The sequence below is a fragment of the Triticum dicoccoides genome, chromosome 1A (assembly GCF_002162155.2).
Source record: "Triticum dicoccoides isolate Atlit2015 ecotype Zavitan chromosome 1A, WEW_v2.0, whole genome shotgun sequence".
Lineage (NCBI taxonomy): Eukaryota > Viridiplantae > Streptophyta > Magnoliopsida > Poales > Poaceae > Triticum > Triticum dicoccoides.
In genome coordinates, this window is record NC_041380.1 from 296,931,222 (window position 1) to 296,948,127 (window position 16,906).

Sequence of the window (16,906 nt, forward strand, 5' to 3'; positions counted from 1 at the left end):
TGTCATGTGCTTACTCCTAGAAAGTTTAAGCCAATGATAATCGAGAAGATCAATCAATATTTTATTGAAGAACAATTGTTCAATACAATTTTGTAATGAAGTTATGGTTAAACGCTTTCTTGAGATGAAAGATCATTGTCAGATAAAATAAAAGGTATTGTGCTAAAGCTCCTTTTATTTTGTAATAGTGGTATACTTCAATGTTATTATTTCTCTCTCTATTTGATAGGAATTTTTTTGTTGCATGTTGCAGGTTAGATTTTTGGAACAATCTGTCGATGTTCTCTTTTGCAAATTTTGAATAAGATATCGACATGCTGATGTAAGTCATTTTCTTCGTATTGTTAGTTTCCTTTCAGTTGCAATGAACTGGCTAATCTTGTGTAGTGATTGTGCTCAGGTTTTAGTTTATATGGATACTTGCCTTGTTAATTCAGGAATATGGCCATACATGTTTGCCCCCTCTCAAGTTTTTTCCTGGGTCCGCCCCTGAGCCCCGACGCCACCTGCACCGGCCCGTCATCATGCTGCCGCGCCCGATGCGGAGCACGGCACCCAGGCGAGGCAGCCTCGGCCCGCGCCAAGGCTCCCGGTGCGAGGAGACGTGGAATCCCCGCCGTCGCCGGCGAGGCTTCGCCCGGCCGCGCCCTTTGGCGGCCACGGGGGAGGGAGGAGGGGACCCCAGCGGCGGTGGTGGTAGGGTTTGCCTCCCCTGCCGCCCGCGGGAGTGCCAAAGGAGGGGGCGGCTCTTTTCATTTCGTGTTTTGGCCGGTAATCCTACAGAGTGATTCAGAGGTTCAGATGTGGAATGTATGGGAACAGTGTTCCAGAAAAAAACGAAAAACAAGCCAGCCCTAAGACATAGGAATGAGAAGGAACATGTAACGATCGGCACAGTTCGGGTGGAGTTCACTTCGATTGTAATTAGCTCCAGGAGCGTTTCTACTCCTGTATTCTTTAAAAAAAAAATCCCGTGCAACGAGCGGCCGGACAAACAAAAAAGAGCAACTAGTATCCAGCAACAGCGAGAGCGACGTGTGCCAGCCACGGGGACGCGCGGGCGGGACGCAAATCAATACTGCACGAAAATTATAGCAGGATAGATCCGTGGTTAATAACTTAGATGCCACATCCTTAAACATCTAGATGTGATTTAGCCATTTCGATTTTATTATGTTTGAAATGCTTTATACTTTCACTAAACTTCGAAATAGATCTGGATCATTTTCCAAAAAAGAAAGAGACGCTCTAATACACAACGGTGAAGCTACTACAAAATGAGTACTTGCTGTATCTAACATCTTCGCTGCGAAAAAGCGATGTGATCAACATAGTGCATTGCCCTCCCCAAGAGGCCAAGACAACTTGTCCCTGCGGGCAGGAAACCACCCAAGAGGCTCACAGAATCGTACTATATATATGTACACCTTCAGACTTCCATCTTGCTAAGTACTCGTATAATCGCTAGTAATAAGCTCGACGCGTGGTTGATCTCTAATTCTCTTCCATCGACCATTTGCCAATATCCAAAGAGAAAAGCCCACGGCACTGCTACTGCTAGCTCCAGGTACCGTCGCCGTATGCGCAGAGTCGAGACAGAAACAGAATTGGGTTCAGGCGTTCAAGGACCAGTCGTAGTCCTGGTAGGCGATGCTGATGGGTCCGCCGTCGTTCAGGAGATGCGTCAGGAGCCCGGCTTTGGTCGGGTCCAGGTAGTTGACGATCCACCTGAGGATGTCCCTGTCCTGCCCGAAATCGGCGCTGTACCTGCACAGCACGAAGCAATCGCCGGTCAGCACCAACTCTCCATGAACTTGAAACATGCATCAGCCCACCCACATGGGAATGGGTCGGGAACAAACAACAGAGTAGCAGCTAGCTGCAAGCTCTCAGTACCATTTGATGATCCTGGTGAGGTGGACGGTCCGGGTCTCGAGGTCGATCTCCACGCCGCCGTCGAGGAGGAACTCCCTGGCCGCGTGCCGGAGCTCCGGCTCCACGCCCTGCGTGGAGTAGAACCGCACGGTGGGGCTCGACCGCGTCGCGTTGCACAGCGCGAAGTGCACCAGCGGGTTCACCTTCGTCGCCGCCAGCTGCACAGCCATAGTAAAATAAAGATCCCAGCGCGAGCGAAGAGCATGCGTCGATCCCATTCCTACGGTGTTCCAGACATGTACCTCGAGCCTCTTATCGGAGGCGCCGAACGGCTTGACGATGGTGTAGGGCTGCCTGCGGTTGCCGCGGAGGATGCCGTTCTTGATGGTCGTGAGGGAGTAGGGGTACCCGCCGACGACGTACTGGAAGTCGGTGAAGAAGGAGCGGCGGTCGACGGCGCCCGCGCCCGCCGGCTGGCCGGTCCTGATGACGGCGTGGATGGCCATGGCGTTGTGCAGGTTGAGGAAGAAGGAGAGGCGCTCCCCGGCGGGCAGGGCGAAGACGTCCGCCCGCTGCAGGTCCCGCGCCAGGTTGGCGTACCTCCGGAACTCCTCGCTGGCGGCGACGCGGGCGTAGTCGACGCGGCGGCGGTCCTCGGAGGCGTAGGCCTCGAGTATGGCGACCATGATCTTGGTCATCCTCTGGCCGACGGCGGCGGCGGGCTTGGGCTCGCCGTCGTTGGTGGAGCCCCTGAAGTTGTAGTACCTGGGGACGGCCGGGTCGTGCTCCAGGAAGCGGTACAGGCTCTGGGCGCCATCCTCGAAGTCGTTCTCCCTGCACGCATATCCACTCAACGTTCATTCATTGATGAACAAAACTTTACTGGAATGAAAGTAAAATCCAGAGTGATGCATTGCACGCTGACCTGAAGACGTGGTGGATGAAGTGCTTCCTCGCGAGTTCTTTGCCGATCTCCACAGCCTATATACAAGTAACAAAAAGGGGTTATTATTGTCTTACTTAATTGATCGATCGAGGAGGAAATTAAGCTGGTTTATTGATTGATCGACCTCCACAGTCCTGTCATTTCAAGTCAAGTCAAATTCGCAACAGAAAACACGAAATAGACAAAGGCCAAGGGCAGGGAGCCAGGGACAGAGACGGCAACACTGGTTACAAGTCAAAGTAGGGGGGACGTGCCGATCATACGCATGCATGCACTAGACCATAGTATGATGGGTCGGTGCTTAAGCACCAAGAACGTAGTAGCAGTGGATCTATCACGCGCGGTCGTCCACCCCACTAATCCAATCACCCTAATTTTTCCAACCCGACCAAAATCTTATCACATCTTCCAGCACGCAGGGCCAATCAGGGACTCTGCTCACGAAGATTGCACCGAGAGAGAGAGAAGGGTGTCTGTGTGTCCTGTGATGGTCAGCGACGTGGTCGGCACAGAATCACACGACCAGTGCGGTCGAGCACGCACGACCTGTTCAATTACTATCCGGATCAACATGGCCAAACGAGTGCATACGTACTCACGCCGCGCCGGTCTCGATTGGGTGCCAGCGAACCGAGCCAGCCGGTGGTGGGGAGCGGCTGCTTGCCCCGTTCCGTTGTGCTCCGCTCACCCGTTGCGGCGCGGGAAACCGAAGGAGAGCAGGCGGGCCGGCCCGGCCCGGCACGGCACGGCGCGCGTGATCCTATCCTATCCTGGACAGCGGTTGCTTCCGGGCACCTCGTTTTCACCGATACGTTCCTCGGTATGATCGCTGCCTTCAAATACGATGATTTAGACAGCATCGTATTTGAATTTCTAAAGTTCGGCATTTCAGCAGTGCATGACAGCCAAGCATTCGGTTTTACTGAATTAATTGAGCATGACTTAAATGTACTCAGTATTGACAATGCTAACTAGCATGGCTGGATTCTAAACAGAATTTAAGTAGTCAAGTAATTTGATCAGAAAACCCATGCTCCACATGACCAACTTGATTTTGCTTCATTTAAACTCCATGCATATTCACTGCCTAATATTTGTCCAATTTGCATAAATAACTCGAGGTGCAGCTTAATGCGCACCATCATCAAGTTAATTCTGTGAGAAAATGATACTACGATCTAAACTACTATTCACACCCAACACGTTTAATCCAAGACTACCACCATCACCATTCATGCAACGATAAACAACCATCAAGATTTAAAATAAAAAAGTCAAACGAAACAGAATCGAGGCAGGCAGTAATAATCTAGTGCAACTCACCTTGTTCCTGCTGCACTCCAAGTGGTTCACGATGCCGTCGACCATGTCGGCGCCGGAGAAGCAGTTCTTCACGAGCTTCACCCTCACGAACCGGTCCTGTATGGGCAGCCGGTGCCGGAGCACCCTCGCGATGCCCACCATGGCGTCCTCCCTCTCCTCCCCCTCCTCGCCGGCGTCGGTGTCGAACCCGTACACGGGCACCCGCGGCGCCGCGTCGGGGCACCGCCTCCCGGCGACCTCGCGCACGCGCCGCTCGAACTCGCCGCTGTTGCGGAGGGAGTTGAGCACGACGAGCCCGCCCAGGAGCTTCTCGTTGAGGAAGATCTGGGGCACGCGCGCGGCGGCGCCGGCCCGGGACGCGAGGTCGGCCTCGCGCTCCGGGAACACGTCCAGGTTGATCTCCACGTAGGGCAGGCCCGACTGGCGGAAGAAGGCGCGCACGGCGGCGCAGTCGCGGCAGCCGGAGCGGGAGAAGAAGCTGACCCGGCCCTTGATGTGGCTGCCCGAGAAGGAGTGGCCGTAGCCGTCGTCCTCCTCCGCGTCGGCGGCGATGGCCTCCTTGAGGCGGACGGTGACCTTCACGTTGGGCAGGTGGATCTCCTGCACGCCGTAGCAGGCGTCCCCCGGCGCCGGGGCCGGCGCCTCCTTGAGCGACGAGATGCGGCGGTTGATGGCCGAGGACAGCACGTCGCGCCGGTCGCGGAAGAAGCGCCCGATGGACGCCACGTCCACCACGGCCGCGGCGGAGTTGGACCGCTCGACGACGTGCCTCTGTCCTTCCTCCACCTCCGCGCGCCCGTTCGGCGCCGGCGTGGAGACCACCCTCGTAAGCCCAGGCGGCGCCTCCGGCTGCGGGAGGTGCGACGGCGGGCGGAGCACCACGCCCTGCAGCATCTTGCGCGCGTAGTACACGTCCTCCTCCTCGCTCGCGTCCCCTGCCGCGGCGATCCCGGTCCGGGTCCGCGGAGCGTGCGCCGCCGGATGGTCGTCTCGACGTTCGACGCCGGCCGGATCCGGGGCGGCGGGGTGGACGTGGTGGTGGTGGCGGTGGGGCGCGAGCGGCATGGCCTGCACGAGGGTCTCCTCTCCCATGCCTCTCCCTCGGGGCCTGGGTTTTACGAGTGCCGAGTGCCGAGCGGAACGGAACGGGAGGGCAACGGTATTTTTCTTTCCTTTTTTCTTCCTCCGCTGCCGCTCCTGTAACGGGATTTGGGATTTCCTTCCGTTCGTTTTTGAGCGGCGAGGCGAACGAGGAGGAAGGAAGGGGGGGCGGGGGTTTAAGAACGAACGGCCGGGCCGTCTATGCGCCACGACCACGACGCGCGCCGATGGACCCGGTGCACGGTGCCGCCGGTGTCTGACGTGTGGGCCCGGGAGCGCCGTGGACCGCGGGAAGGTTTCGAAGGAGAAGAAGAGGTCAGGCCATGACGGAGCGGAGCCGTGGTCTGATTTGGGTTGGTTTCTTTCGTTTTCCGGGGTCGTGTAGATCGGCGAGGTCAATCTGGGGCCGCACGGCCACGGCACGAGCAGAGCTCCTCCGGCCGTCGTGCACGCTGGGATCGGCCCGGGTTTTTTCCGTTTTATCGCGACCGAGAGATCTCAGATGGCACCACCACCGCAACGCCACTCGAGTTGACCTTGTGTGGGGCAGACGGGTCAAGTGAGCTGTCTGTGGCTGTGGCTGTGGACCTGAAGCCACAATTCTTCTAGGACGACTAGTACTGCGACGACTGAACGCGTGACAGAGATCACACCAGAGGCAGAGGGCCTCGATCTGCACCGTCCGGCCGCTCTGGACCCACCCCCTGGCCGGCGAACAGCGTACCGCGGAAGGAGCCTGCCGAAGTGACGGATTTTCTTCCACTCCGCGAAGCATCGATGAAATCGCGGAAATCCAAATGGATCCCGGTCGTTTTCACGCGATGGACGAGCCGGCATACGCATCTGTATCGGGCGAGTATTTAACCAAAAACTACCACAATTCACGGAAACGTGACAGAAAACTACCATTTTACGATTTTGTCCCGAAAACTACCATTTTTTTATTAATCCGTGGCAAAAAACTACCAAGTGTGAAAACTACTCGCTTTGCCTGGGTTAAACCCGAATCTGACTGCCCGACCCCACACATAAGCGGGCTAAAAATGCAATCGGGTCCCTAGTTTTTTTTAAAAAAAGCAATCGGGTCCATATCCCTCGTCTTCTCTTTTTGGAGCAGGAGCTCTACAGCCATGTCGCGCCGCCGTCGTCGAGAGGAGAGCCTCGCCGCGCCCGGATCCGCTACCTCAACCCTCCCATGGCTCAACTCTCGCGGGAACTCGTCGTCGCCACCTCATATCACCCTCCCGGCCTCCGCGCCGCCGCGGCCCCTGGACGGGCAGGTGTGGGTGTCCCTCACCCTGGTCGCCACGCTCGCCTTCCTCTCCCTCTGCTCGCTGCTCCGGGTCCTGGAGGTGGAAGAGCTGCTGCAGCTGGCCCTGGAACGCCGTGACGCTCTCGGCGGCGTCGTCGCGGGCCGCAGCCGCAGCAGGTGGCGCGCCCGCAGGTGCAGCAGGCCGCAGACGAAGAAGACGATCGCCAGCACCGCCATGATGAAGAGGATGCTCGGGCTGATCTCGGTCTCCACCGTCTCCAGCGCCGACGACCCCGGCCCCGCCGTCCACGACGTGGACTCGCCGCAGCAGTAGCCGTTCCCGTCCGCCGGCGGCAAGCGGCTGGGGAAGGAGGAGGCCGGCGACGAGGAGGAGAAGGAGGCGGAGGACCCGATTGCTTTTTTGAAGAAAAACTAGGGACCCGATTGCATTTTAGCCCATTTATGTGTGGGGTCAGGCTGTCAGATTCACGTTTAACCCAGGCAAAACGAGCAGTTTTCACACTTGGTAGTTTTTTGTCATGGATTAATAAAAAAGTGGTAGTTTTCGAAACAAAATCGTAAAATGGTAGTTTTCTATTACGTTTCCGCGAATTGTGGTAGTTTTTGGTTAAATACTCGTATCGGGCTCATCGGAGACCCGGACGCGGCCAAATGCATCATGGGCAGCAGCGCGCGACCTCAAGGGAAGGGCGCATGCATCGTCCGTCGTCAGAGCTCGTCGTCTACTACGGTTGTCGGAGTATTTTATGTGCAGTGGATGTAAAGAGTATGGACATGCCACTACTACTAATCTGAACCAACGATCCTTCCAACACAAACTAATGAGCGGATAAACAAACGCGACCCCGTCTAGTTACGTTTTTTTAGAACATAGACGCCAGGGACGTCCGGTTTTAAATTAATGAAGCTCACAACATAGGCAGCATATGACAACCGCATGACCAACACACGGCACCAAATATAAGACGAGCAGGTCTTGAAAACAGCAACCGGAGAAGGAATAAAGTACGTTATAAGGCACGTCCGGCCTAGCGAAACGAGCGCGCAGGCTCGGCTGAAACTACAACCAAAAGGGGCTGCCCATCCCTATGCGACAGCAGACGGCGCGGACGACGGAGCGCGGGACTCGGCGTAAACTAAGCGAAGACGGCAAAGAGCTTGACGATGAAGATCAGAGTCCTGTTGTCTGACCAGCGGTGACCATTGCTGCAAGCAAACGATGCATTTGAAGATAACGTCAGCGGGATGCGAGGGAAATACGTCCTCAATAGTAAACTTGTTACGAATATGCCAGATAGCCCATAACATGGCCGCCGCACACGTCCACATGACCCGACGAGCCGGACCATAAACCAATGACAAAGAAGACACTAGCGCGGCTCGGGAGCGGGGATCCCAATCCACCCCCGCGGCCTCACGGACCGCGCTCCAAGCAAAGCGCGTCAAAGAGCACCGGAAGAAAGCGTGGTCAGCATCTTCCGGAACCCCACACAAAGCACAAGGGCCGGAGGCGGGGCCGTTGCGCTTAGCAAGGTTGGTAGAGGTAGGAAGGCGATCTTGGCATAGTTGCCAGAGGAAGACCTTGATCTTGAGAGGGATTTTAGCCTTCCAAAGCCCCATGGCAGCCGAAGGGACCTGGCCGCGGGTAAGCTCTCTGTATAAGGAATTGACAGAGAATTTGCCAGAGCCCGAAAGTCTCCAAGAGACCGTGTCTGCGGAGTCCGACAGGCGAACATCCGTGATCAAATCCCGAAGGCGGTCCCACTCTGCCATTTCCGTCCCTGATAATTCTCTTCTGAAGTTGATGTAGGGTGGGGAGGAGCTAAGAGCCGAAGCAACTAGTTGGTTGGGCTCGACTGCAATGGAGTAGAGTTGGCGAAACTCCGACCATAGGGGTTGGTGGCCAATCCAAAGGTCTAGCCAAAACCGCGTGGAGCGCCCGTTGTTAACCCTAAACTTCGCACCCCTGGCGAAGAAGGGTTTTAGGGCTTGAATGGAGTTCCAGAAGGGGGACCCACGAGAGGCCGCCTCGAAGAAATTCCCGTTCGGGAAGTATTTCGCACGGAAGAGGCCAGTCTCACCCTGAGACATCTTCCAGATCCATTTGCACATGAGTGCAATATTCATCGGCTTGGAGTTGATGATCCCAAGGCCCCCCTGGGCTTTAGGTCTACAAACGGCCTGCCATTTGACCATATGGTATTTCCGTTTGGGTCCCGCTCCTTCCCAAAAGAAACGGGACCGCGGGGTATCCAACTTAGTGTGTACCCCATCCGCCAGCAAGAACAAACCCATGACGAACATAGGTAAGGATGAGAGGCTGGAGTTGGTTAAGATTAGTCTAGCCCCTGAAGACATAAATCTACCTCTCCACGGACACACCCTGCCTGCTACCTTGGAGGTGAGAGGTTCCCAATCGGCGATCGAACATTTCTTCGCCGCGATCGGGAGGCGGAGGTAAGTGAACGGAAACTGGCCAAGTTTGCAGTTAAGCAAGTTAGCTACCCGCTGACTTTCGGTCGCGTCCATTCCTATGGACACCACTTCACACTTGTGGAAGTTGATTTTAAGCCCCGACATGAGTTTAAAACACAACAGAATGGCCTTGACCGATGCGATGTTGTATGTGTCGGGCTCGAAAAGGAGGAGTGTGTCATCCGCGTATTGCAGGTGTGACACTCCCTCCGGGATCAGGTTGTCCACCACTTCCCTGATGTGGCCAGCCAAACGAGCTCTGTCGAGCATGGCGCCCAAGACGTCCGCTACAAAGTTAAACAGCAATGGTGAGGCTGGATCCCCTGACGCAGTCCACGCTTGTTACAGAAGAAGTTCCCTACTTCTCCGTCATCCAGTTACGTTGCCATTTGGTTCCATGTTAAATGCATGCTGCTGAAAGCTGACTCTTTCAAGAATGTATCTACCATCGATGAAGATACTTGTGCAAAAATGAAATGCCACCAGGTAGCCTCGTGAATTATCCATTCGGGAAACTCCTCGAGGCAACAAAAAAAATGTCTTTCCATACGGAGTCAACGGCAACACGCATGCTCCCCTCCTGGGCCTGATGACACGGACCGGTGTCCAAAGCCAGCTTCATCGTCGAACCATCCTCGCTTGTAAGCGAAGAGTTGTTGAAGCTTAGAAGCGAATTCAAGACCATTTCAATTGCTACCAAGACTGTGGAAAGTTGGCACGCTCCTGGGTCCTGACCAGTCTCACGGTCACGGGCATACGTTGTATGCGTGCGCGCAAGAACGGTTCAATTCAATTTGGACGTGTCTTCGACATCAACACGCCAATAGGTGAAACCACCTCTTTATAATATGGACTTGTGCCGCTGCTGGTTCACAGTATCTTTACCTGAGGTTTTCAGGTTCATGATGAATGACCTCAACTTGTAAGATAAAAATATCACGGTGATTGTGATCATGAGGTTTCCCCACCTTTTCTCCCTCTTTGTGTGGTCCATTTCCACGTACTTGAATCATGTCTTCAAAGACATGTATATGTAAACAGCTGTCCTATGCAATAGAAGTGTAGTATCTTACCCATGACTCGTAAAGTGTCAATTAGCACATAATAAGGGTGGGATATTGCTCTTATAGCATGTACAGCCTCCGCCGCCCTGTACGTCCGTGCGCGTTTCTGGGCATCCATTGACAGGACGGCCCTTCACTTGGGTTGTTGCACATGCACACACCTCAAATGCATCATCAAATACATATAATCCATGCACATCGATCATATGATACACATCATTCAAATTGAACAGTTCAAAACAAAATACGACAAAGCAAAACAAAACATAGTTCAACAATCCAAACATGCCAAAATGAAATCAATGTTCGAACTTGACAGATCACTCGCTGGCTGGCCGGATCACTCACCGGACGCCATCCATGCCGCCTGCTCCGTGGCCATCCTTGCCTCCTGCCCTACCTGCATCCTTGTGGCATCCTTCGCTGCTGCCATAGCCGCCCTTGCTGCCTCGTACTCCCTCCGTTCCAAATTACTTGACCTATATTTATCTACACACGGATGTATCTAGACACTAAACAATTATAGATACATCCGTATTTAGACAAATTCAAGTCAACTAATTTGGAACGGAGGGAGTAGTCCCTATGGTCGTTGATCTCCTTCATTCCCACAAGCCACTTCTTTGCATGCTCATCGAAGAGGCCTTCATCTGCCAACATTATCTTTACATCTCCGTGTCCCGTGCGATTTGCAACCTCTCATTCTCAAGCTCAATCTCTTCAAATGTCTTGGTCTTCTCGAGCTCCCATTTGATCGCCGCCTCTTTCTTCTCCTTGCAGCATGCTCCGCTGCTTTCTTTGGCTTCTTTTTCTTCTTGCTCGGATTGGGATTTGATGTTGTCCTAACTTCAAATGAAGAGCAAGTTGGATCCCCCAACTTGTAGTGCATTTGGGTCGGATCATTGATCATGTTCGACGTGATAAACTCCAAAATGATCATGGTTTCCAAGCATGGATCATGTCCGAAATGAACTAGCGGCCTATACAAAACATTGAACATGGCATATGTAAAGTTGATTGGATAGGAGCAACAAGAACATACCGAGTCTTGTTGTATCATTTCGTCGAACAGGTCGTGGGCAGTTGGGCACCGCGGGTGCATGTGCTTCTCCGCGCCAGAACGAGCTGCGGCGACTGATAGACGTCCATCGGTGGCATATGCATGGGCAAAAATCTCTCCATATGCCCCAACCGGCCGTCAGATCCTCCTCTGTCCCAACCTGGTCTGACAGTGCGATCCTTGTCGACGGCTGGATGGACGGGGTGCGGGGTTCCGGGCGCGGCGGGGCGTAGGGGGATAGCTGCTCGTCGATGTCCGCATTCGCTCCCTGCGACGCCACCGCTTCCCCCTCTCGCTACCACCATCACCGATCTCTCTGGTTGATGTTCTCCGCTTGCACGACGAAGCCGAGGACAAGACGTCGATAGACGAGGCGGACCCAGCCTCGGTCGCGGCTGTCATGGACGGGTTGGACGACATCTAGGGAGGCAGATCAGGATCGACGGCGAGGATGGGGAGCAAGGGTGGCGGATGGCGAGGGCTCGAACGCGGGAAAGGGTGGATGGAGGCGGGAGGAGGGGAAAGGATTTGGTGGATTTGGTACAATTTATGGTGGGGTGGGCCTGTCGGGTTCGACGTGGCGGACGCGTCCGGGCATCCCCAAATTCACCCTACAATTGGGTTGGATATGAGGGATGCCGATCAGCCCAGGCGTTTGAGGCTCATTTGAGGCGTCCGTCTGGGTCAGGTTTTTTACCGGTTGGTGAATGGGCCGTCCGTCCGAGTGTTTGAAGGGGGGTTTAGGGTGCCCATCTATAGATGCTCTTACCTCTTTGGTTTTCATATTTTCAAAACAAATATGAATGCAAATAAGGATGTTACCGGATGCGGATGAGGATCAGATGTTACTCGAATGTACATATCGGATGTTTAGTCAGATTCAAAACGGATTACATCACATATTAGTTATAATCAAAATGCAACAAATAATAAGTTAATAATAGACAGGTTTATGAACAAACACTACTATAATGCGTATTAATTCCTAAGTTTTACCTTACAAAAAGTAACTTTTGACAATTTATTAGGCTTTTATGTTGGATAATTGGCATGTTGGGGTTAGAACTCCTTAATTAGTTCATGGAACTTTATTCAAATACAGATATATCCACTTCCATATTAATATTTAAGTCACAATCTCGTGTCATATTTGTATTTGTAAAACAAACACAGGTATCTTGTATTTCCATTTCGGTCAGTTTCATATGCAGATGTTTCAGATATAAATAGACATTCCATGCAAAAAAAAAGATAAAAATAGACATTTTCTCAAATACAAATATCAGATAGTATTTTGGATTATCCCCTGCCATGTTCCACCCCTACATATCACTCGTGTATCACATTCATGGAACCAAATAGTCTAACCATTGGTACCAGCATCAATCCGATTTTACAGTGCTGATAAGCTCAGATTACCTCTAGTGATCAAATCACAGATCCATGGACAAAACAATAGCACAGTTATGATGGAGGTACATAGGGTTGGGAGTGAAACATTTTAAAGACACGATTTGAGAATGAGGGCAACCAAAAGAGGCATGTATTTTGATGCAAAATTCCACCAACATATCAGACGAAACTCGCGTACATGACAAAACCGGTCCACCGGCACAAATAAGGTAGGTCAGAATTCTTGAAAGGGGAGGTGGTCTCTAATGGCGCCGCTTAACTTATAACCCTTCACAACAGTAAACATGCATCAAAATCACGACTCTGCCTTTTTCTCTTCGGCGGCCTCTTCAAATGTCTCTCCAGGGACAAGCTCAGGAACATCATCATCGTCGTCAGCCTGAGCAGCACCTGCACTGGCACCAGCCTCGATGCCAGCAGCACCACCAGGGACCTGCTTTTGGAATTGCTCTGCAAGCCTCCGCAGGTTGTCCAAGTTGTCAGGACCTGAACACAAGGAACGGTTAAAAAAGGTAAAGGGACACCACTCACTAGTTTTGTACTATTCGTGAAATATTACTTCACTGTAAACTTTGAACTAGATATGTATTTATGAACACTGGATACAGAGACATACCAAGTTGATTGATAATTGATGGCAGCAGATCTTGCAGTTCTGTCAAGATTAGGAAAAGTTAGAATAAAAATACTGTCAGTCTGTCACACAAGCATCAGAAAAGAAACTATACTTTACAGAGAGCATTCAACTATTACAGTGGACAACAGACATGTGTACAACATACAAAATAGCTGCCAATTTGCAGGTGGGTACAAGAACATGAATGAAGTAAAATGACCGAGGGCAAACGACATCAAAGACATGTTAATGGAAGAAGCATACTCTTTGTCTGTGGAGTTCCACTGACCACCCATGTATTAGCACCAATCGAAGCTTGCACTGCAAGGAAACCAAGAAACATATGTAAGGAAGTGGAAAACTAATCCTGTAGAACTGAGTTTATTGTCAAGGGGTACCACCTTTAGGATTGAGAAACTGAATAACCACATCATCCTTAAAGATGTTGACCTCTTCGATACCAGGGATGGTGTTCACTCCTACTCTTTTCAGCGTACTCTGGAGCCTTTTGTCATCTGTAGTTGTGGTCTTGTGTACAGCCTTCTTCTTCCTACACCGACACAGGGACCATATTTAACATGACGATAGGGTTTCAAATTCACTAGCATCTCACTGGCACAGATATCATATGCATACAAAACATATTAATCAATCTTACATGACACAATAATAATAATAACGTGGGTAGCACTATTTCCACATACATACCAAAATGCATATGTTTAAGCAGAACAAACTTATATGCCAACATACAGCAAAATAGTTAAAATGCATCATATCATCTTGGATGCATCTATGAAAAGAAGAAGCACCTGCGCATGCTACCCTTCCCTCCGGTGCGCACGGCACCTGCCATCTTCTTGAGCTTTTCAACATTCATCTGCATGAGAGACAAATAAGATCACTACATGTTTCTTTCAGTTATGCAAGAGACAGGCTAACCTAACGAGTAACACCAAAGACAAGATGCATTCACAAACAACAACAGAGTAGAGGTCCGCGTAAGAACAGAAAACATGCAGCTCGGTAACTAACATGACTGGATCCAACTGCACATAGACAGGGAATAACCTTGACCACATCAGGTTCAAACAAGTAACTAATGCTTCCTAACTAATCACCCATACAAATACAGCTGACATGGCAAAACCAGACCAATGTTAGTCGCTTCTGGCTCATGTCTGCTGAGCCACTAATCAAAGATACTACTACTAATTAAATGGCTTGACACTACAACCGACTGTGATGGAACAAATTGCCCACAGCTCTGATATCTGTCATGATAACGATATAAAAGCTAGTAATAATCATCGAATGTAAACCTATCCACCCATTTCTGTGCTTAAGACTCCATAAAAAAACATACTAATAAAGCTCTGCGCACGACGAGACCGGGACCAAGCAAAGCCCACCTCTCATATGACACCGCAAATACCTTCCGTAAATGAAATCACTACCAAGTAGCATACGTGCTACACGGAACACAGCGCAAGCGCCGCTTCCAGATTCGATCGCAGGCCCATCAACGAAACCAGTCCAACCGCTCGAGCCGCATCGCGCGAGCCGAATCTCGCCAAGGCGCGTGAACCTACCTAAGTCAGCAAAAAGTACAGATCCAATCGCTCCTGGAGCAAACAGAACCGCGTTGATGCTTGATGCTAAGAAATTGTATTGCCGCTAGTGGTAGCCGGGAGCAGCTCACCTTGGCTGGGGGGGGAGCGGAAGCCGCGGCGTGGGCGCCGGCGGCGGCGCGAGGAGGGGAGGAGAGGATAGGAGCGGGAGAGAGACCAGGAGTGGGGGAACGGATAGGGGTCGGGACGGGAGGATGGGTTGCTCGGTGCGAGCCCTCTTTTAGTTTTAGGGTTTTAACCCCAGAAGAATCCTGGCCGTGCGATCCTCGATGCACGGCTGCGGTGCTTGTAGCGGAGGGTTTGCGCTCGGTGTTCGGGTCATCTGGTGCGTGCGTGTGTTGCGGCTCCGCTGTGCATGTGTTCGGGTGGGCAGTGTGGCCAGTTGAGAAATACTCTCTCTTACTCCCTTCGTTCCATCATAAAAAAACCACGACAAATAATTTGGAATGAAGGGAGTATTTGCTAGTACTCCATTCGATCCAAAATAAGCGTAACAATTTCAAATTATAAGATTAATTCAAAACTATGACGTTTATTATGAATCGGAGGTAGTACCTTTTTCGGGGTAAAATGAGTTTTATTTCATGAAAACAGGATTATGGTCAACTAATAATACTAGTTTAGATTCCTAAAAAAATACCAGCTTAGAAATACAGTATAATATCAGAACGTTACGATTAGCTAGACAATAAGCAACCCTGTTTTTATAGACGATCAATTTTCTAAGGAATAAAGTCGCGGCCTATTGAATCATATTTGGGCAGCTGACAGTGGGCCCAATCTCATGGCCACCATGCTTCATCAATTCATGGACATGTGGCGATGAGTGGACGAGGCCCACATTCGAACTGATAGACGTGACTCGATTCGGTGGGTGTGGGAGAAGTGCCGTGGAAAAATTCATTTACGCGGCCAAATTCTCACGGCTCGAGGTCATGCCAACGGCGGCATTCACTTGGAAGTCGAGAGCCCATCTGCGGCGCCATTTCTTTGCATGGTTGGCTATTAAGAACAGATGTTGGACCTCTGACAGGCTAGCATAGAGAGGCTTCCTCATTAGAGCATGTGCCCACTGTGTGACCAGCACGATGAGACCATGAACCATATCATGATTGGATGCGTATTTGCAAGGAAGATTTGGGGGAGGGCCTGCATGGTGATGGGGCAGCCGGGCAGAGCGCCCATATCGGATGAGACGTTACCCGAGTGGTGCATCAGGCAAGAGAAAACCGAAAAGCACCTGAAGATGGTAAGGGCGATTTGCATCCTTGTCCCCTGGGAACTTTGGACGCATCACAATGTCGTGGTCTTCAACGGAGCGACGCCATCTACACAACAGGTGTTGCAGCGCACCAGCGGCGAGGCCCGAGCATGGAAGCAGGCAGGACTTCTACGAGGGTAAGTTGAGGAGTTCTTCACTGGTCTGGCACCGTGGGATAGTAGTGAGTAGTCGACCATAGTTAGCTAGATCAGTGGAGTGGTCTTTGTGCCACATGTAAATGACCTTGTAACATCAAACGTGGAGGGAGTCTTCCCTTTCCTTTTTTGCGGGAAAACTTCCAATCTATTCATCTTCAATCATGGCAGTACAACGAACACCAGAAATAAAAATTACATCCAGATCTGTAGACCACTTAGCGACGACTACAAGCACTGAAGCGAGCCGAAGGTGCGCCGCCATCATTGCCCCTCCATCGCCGGAGTCAGGCATAACTTGTTGCAGTAGACAGCCGAGAAGTCATCGATCTAATAAGGCCCCATAGGACCAGCACCCCAGAACAGCAACCGCCGCCAATGAAGAATATCGTAGATCGAAAGGATCCAAACCGAAGACACATGAACGTACGAGATCCGAGCAAATGCACCAAAGATAGATCTGCCGGAGACACACCTCCACACGCCCACCAACGATGCTAGACGCATCGCCAGAACGGGGGCTAGGCGGGGAGACCTTTATTCCATCTTTAGGGAGCCACCGCCGTCTCGCCTTCCTGAGCAGAACACAAACCCTAACAAGACTGAAAAACGACTAAAAACGGAGCCCTCCCGCCAACCCTTGACAGGATCCACCGCGCCTCCTGTTGGAAATATGCCCTAGAGGCAATAATAAATTAGTTATTATTATATTT

The 16,906-nt window shown here is 51.6% G+C and overlaps 2 protein-coding genes across 2 annotated transcripts; both read right to left on the bottom strand.

Moving 5' to 3' along the window:
• Nucleotides 1-1,152: 1,152 nt before the first annotated feature.
• On the bottom strand, nt 1,153-5,359 carry LOC119269468. Its single transcript, XM_037551304.1, has 5 exons — nt 4,145-5,359; nt 2,801-2,856; nt 2,178-2,709; nt 1,897-2,093; nt 1,153-1,767 (listed from the first exon to the last, which is right to left on the bottom strand). The coding sequence occupies exons 1-5, from the start codon at nt 5,234-5,236 to the stop codon at nt 1,614-1,616; spliced, it is 2,031 nt and encodes a 676-aa protein (XP_037407201.1). The 5' UTR covers nt 5,237-5,359; the 3' UTR covers nt 1,153-1,613.
• A 7,202-nt stretch (nt 5,360-12,561) lies between these two features.
• Nucleotides 12,562-14,983, bottom strand: LOC119269477 (basic transcription factor 3-like). Its single transcript, XM_037551316.1, has 6 exons — nt 14,849-14,983; nt 13,959-14,026; nt 13,548-13,696; nt 13,411-13,467; nt 13,147-13,185; nt 12,562-13,016 (listed from the first exon to the last, which is right to left on the bottom strand). The coding sequence occupies exons 2-6, from the start codon at nt 14,024-14,026 to the stop codon at nt 12,826-12,828; spliced, it is 504 nt and encodes a 167-aa protein (XP_037407213.1). The 5' UTR covers nt 14,849-14,983; the 3' UTR covers nt 12,562-12,825.
• Nucleotides 14,984-16,906: the final 1,923 nt, after the last annotated feature.

What these genes read in the sequence shown, in the direction of transcription:
- LOC119269468 (XM_037551304.1), bottom strand. Translation starts at nt 5,236, where the DNA reads ATGGGAGAGGAGACCCTCGTGCAGGCCATGCCGCTCGCGCCCCACCGC. An exon ending in TTCATCCACCACGTCTTCAG is followed by an intron (nt 2,710 to 2,800) that starts GTCAGCGTGCAA and finishes ATATGCGTGCAG; the next exon opens with GGAGAACGACTTCGAGGATG. An exon ending in CCTCCGATAAGAGGCTCGAG is followed by an intron (nt 2,094 to 2,177) that starts GTACATGTCTGG and finishes ATGGCTGTGCAG; the next exon opens with CTGGCGGCGACGAAGGTGAA.
- LOC119269477 (XM_037551316.1), bottom strand. Translation starts at nt 14,026, where the DNA reads ATGAATGTTGAAAAGCTCAAGAAGATGGCAGGTGCCGTGCGCACCGGA. An exon ending in GGGAAGGGTAGCATGCGCAG is followed by an intron (nt 13,697 to 13,958) that starts GTGCTTCTTCTT and finishes GTGTCGGTGTAG; the next exon opens with GAAGAAGAAGGCTGTACACA. An exon ending in TGGAACTCCACAGACAAAGA is followed by an intron (nt 13,186 to 13,410) that starts GTATGCTTCTTC and finishes TAATCTTGACAG; the next exon opens with AACTGCAAGATCTGCTGCCA.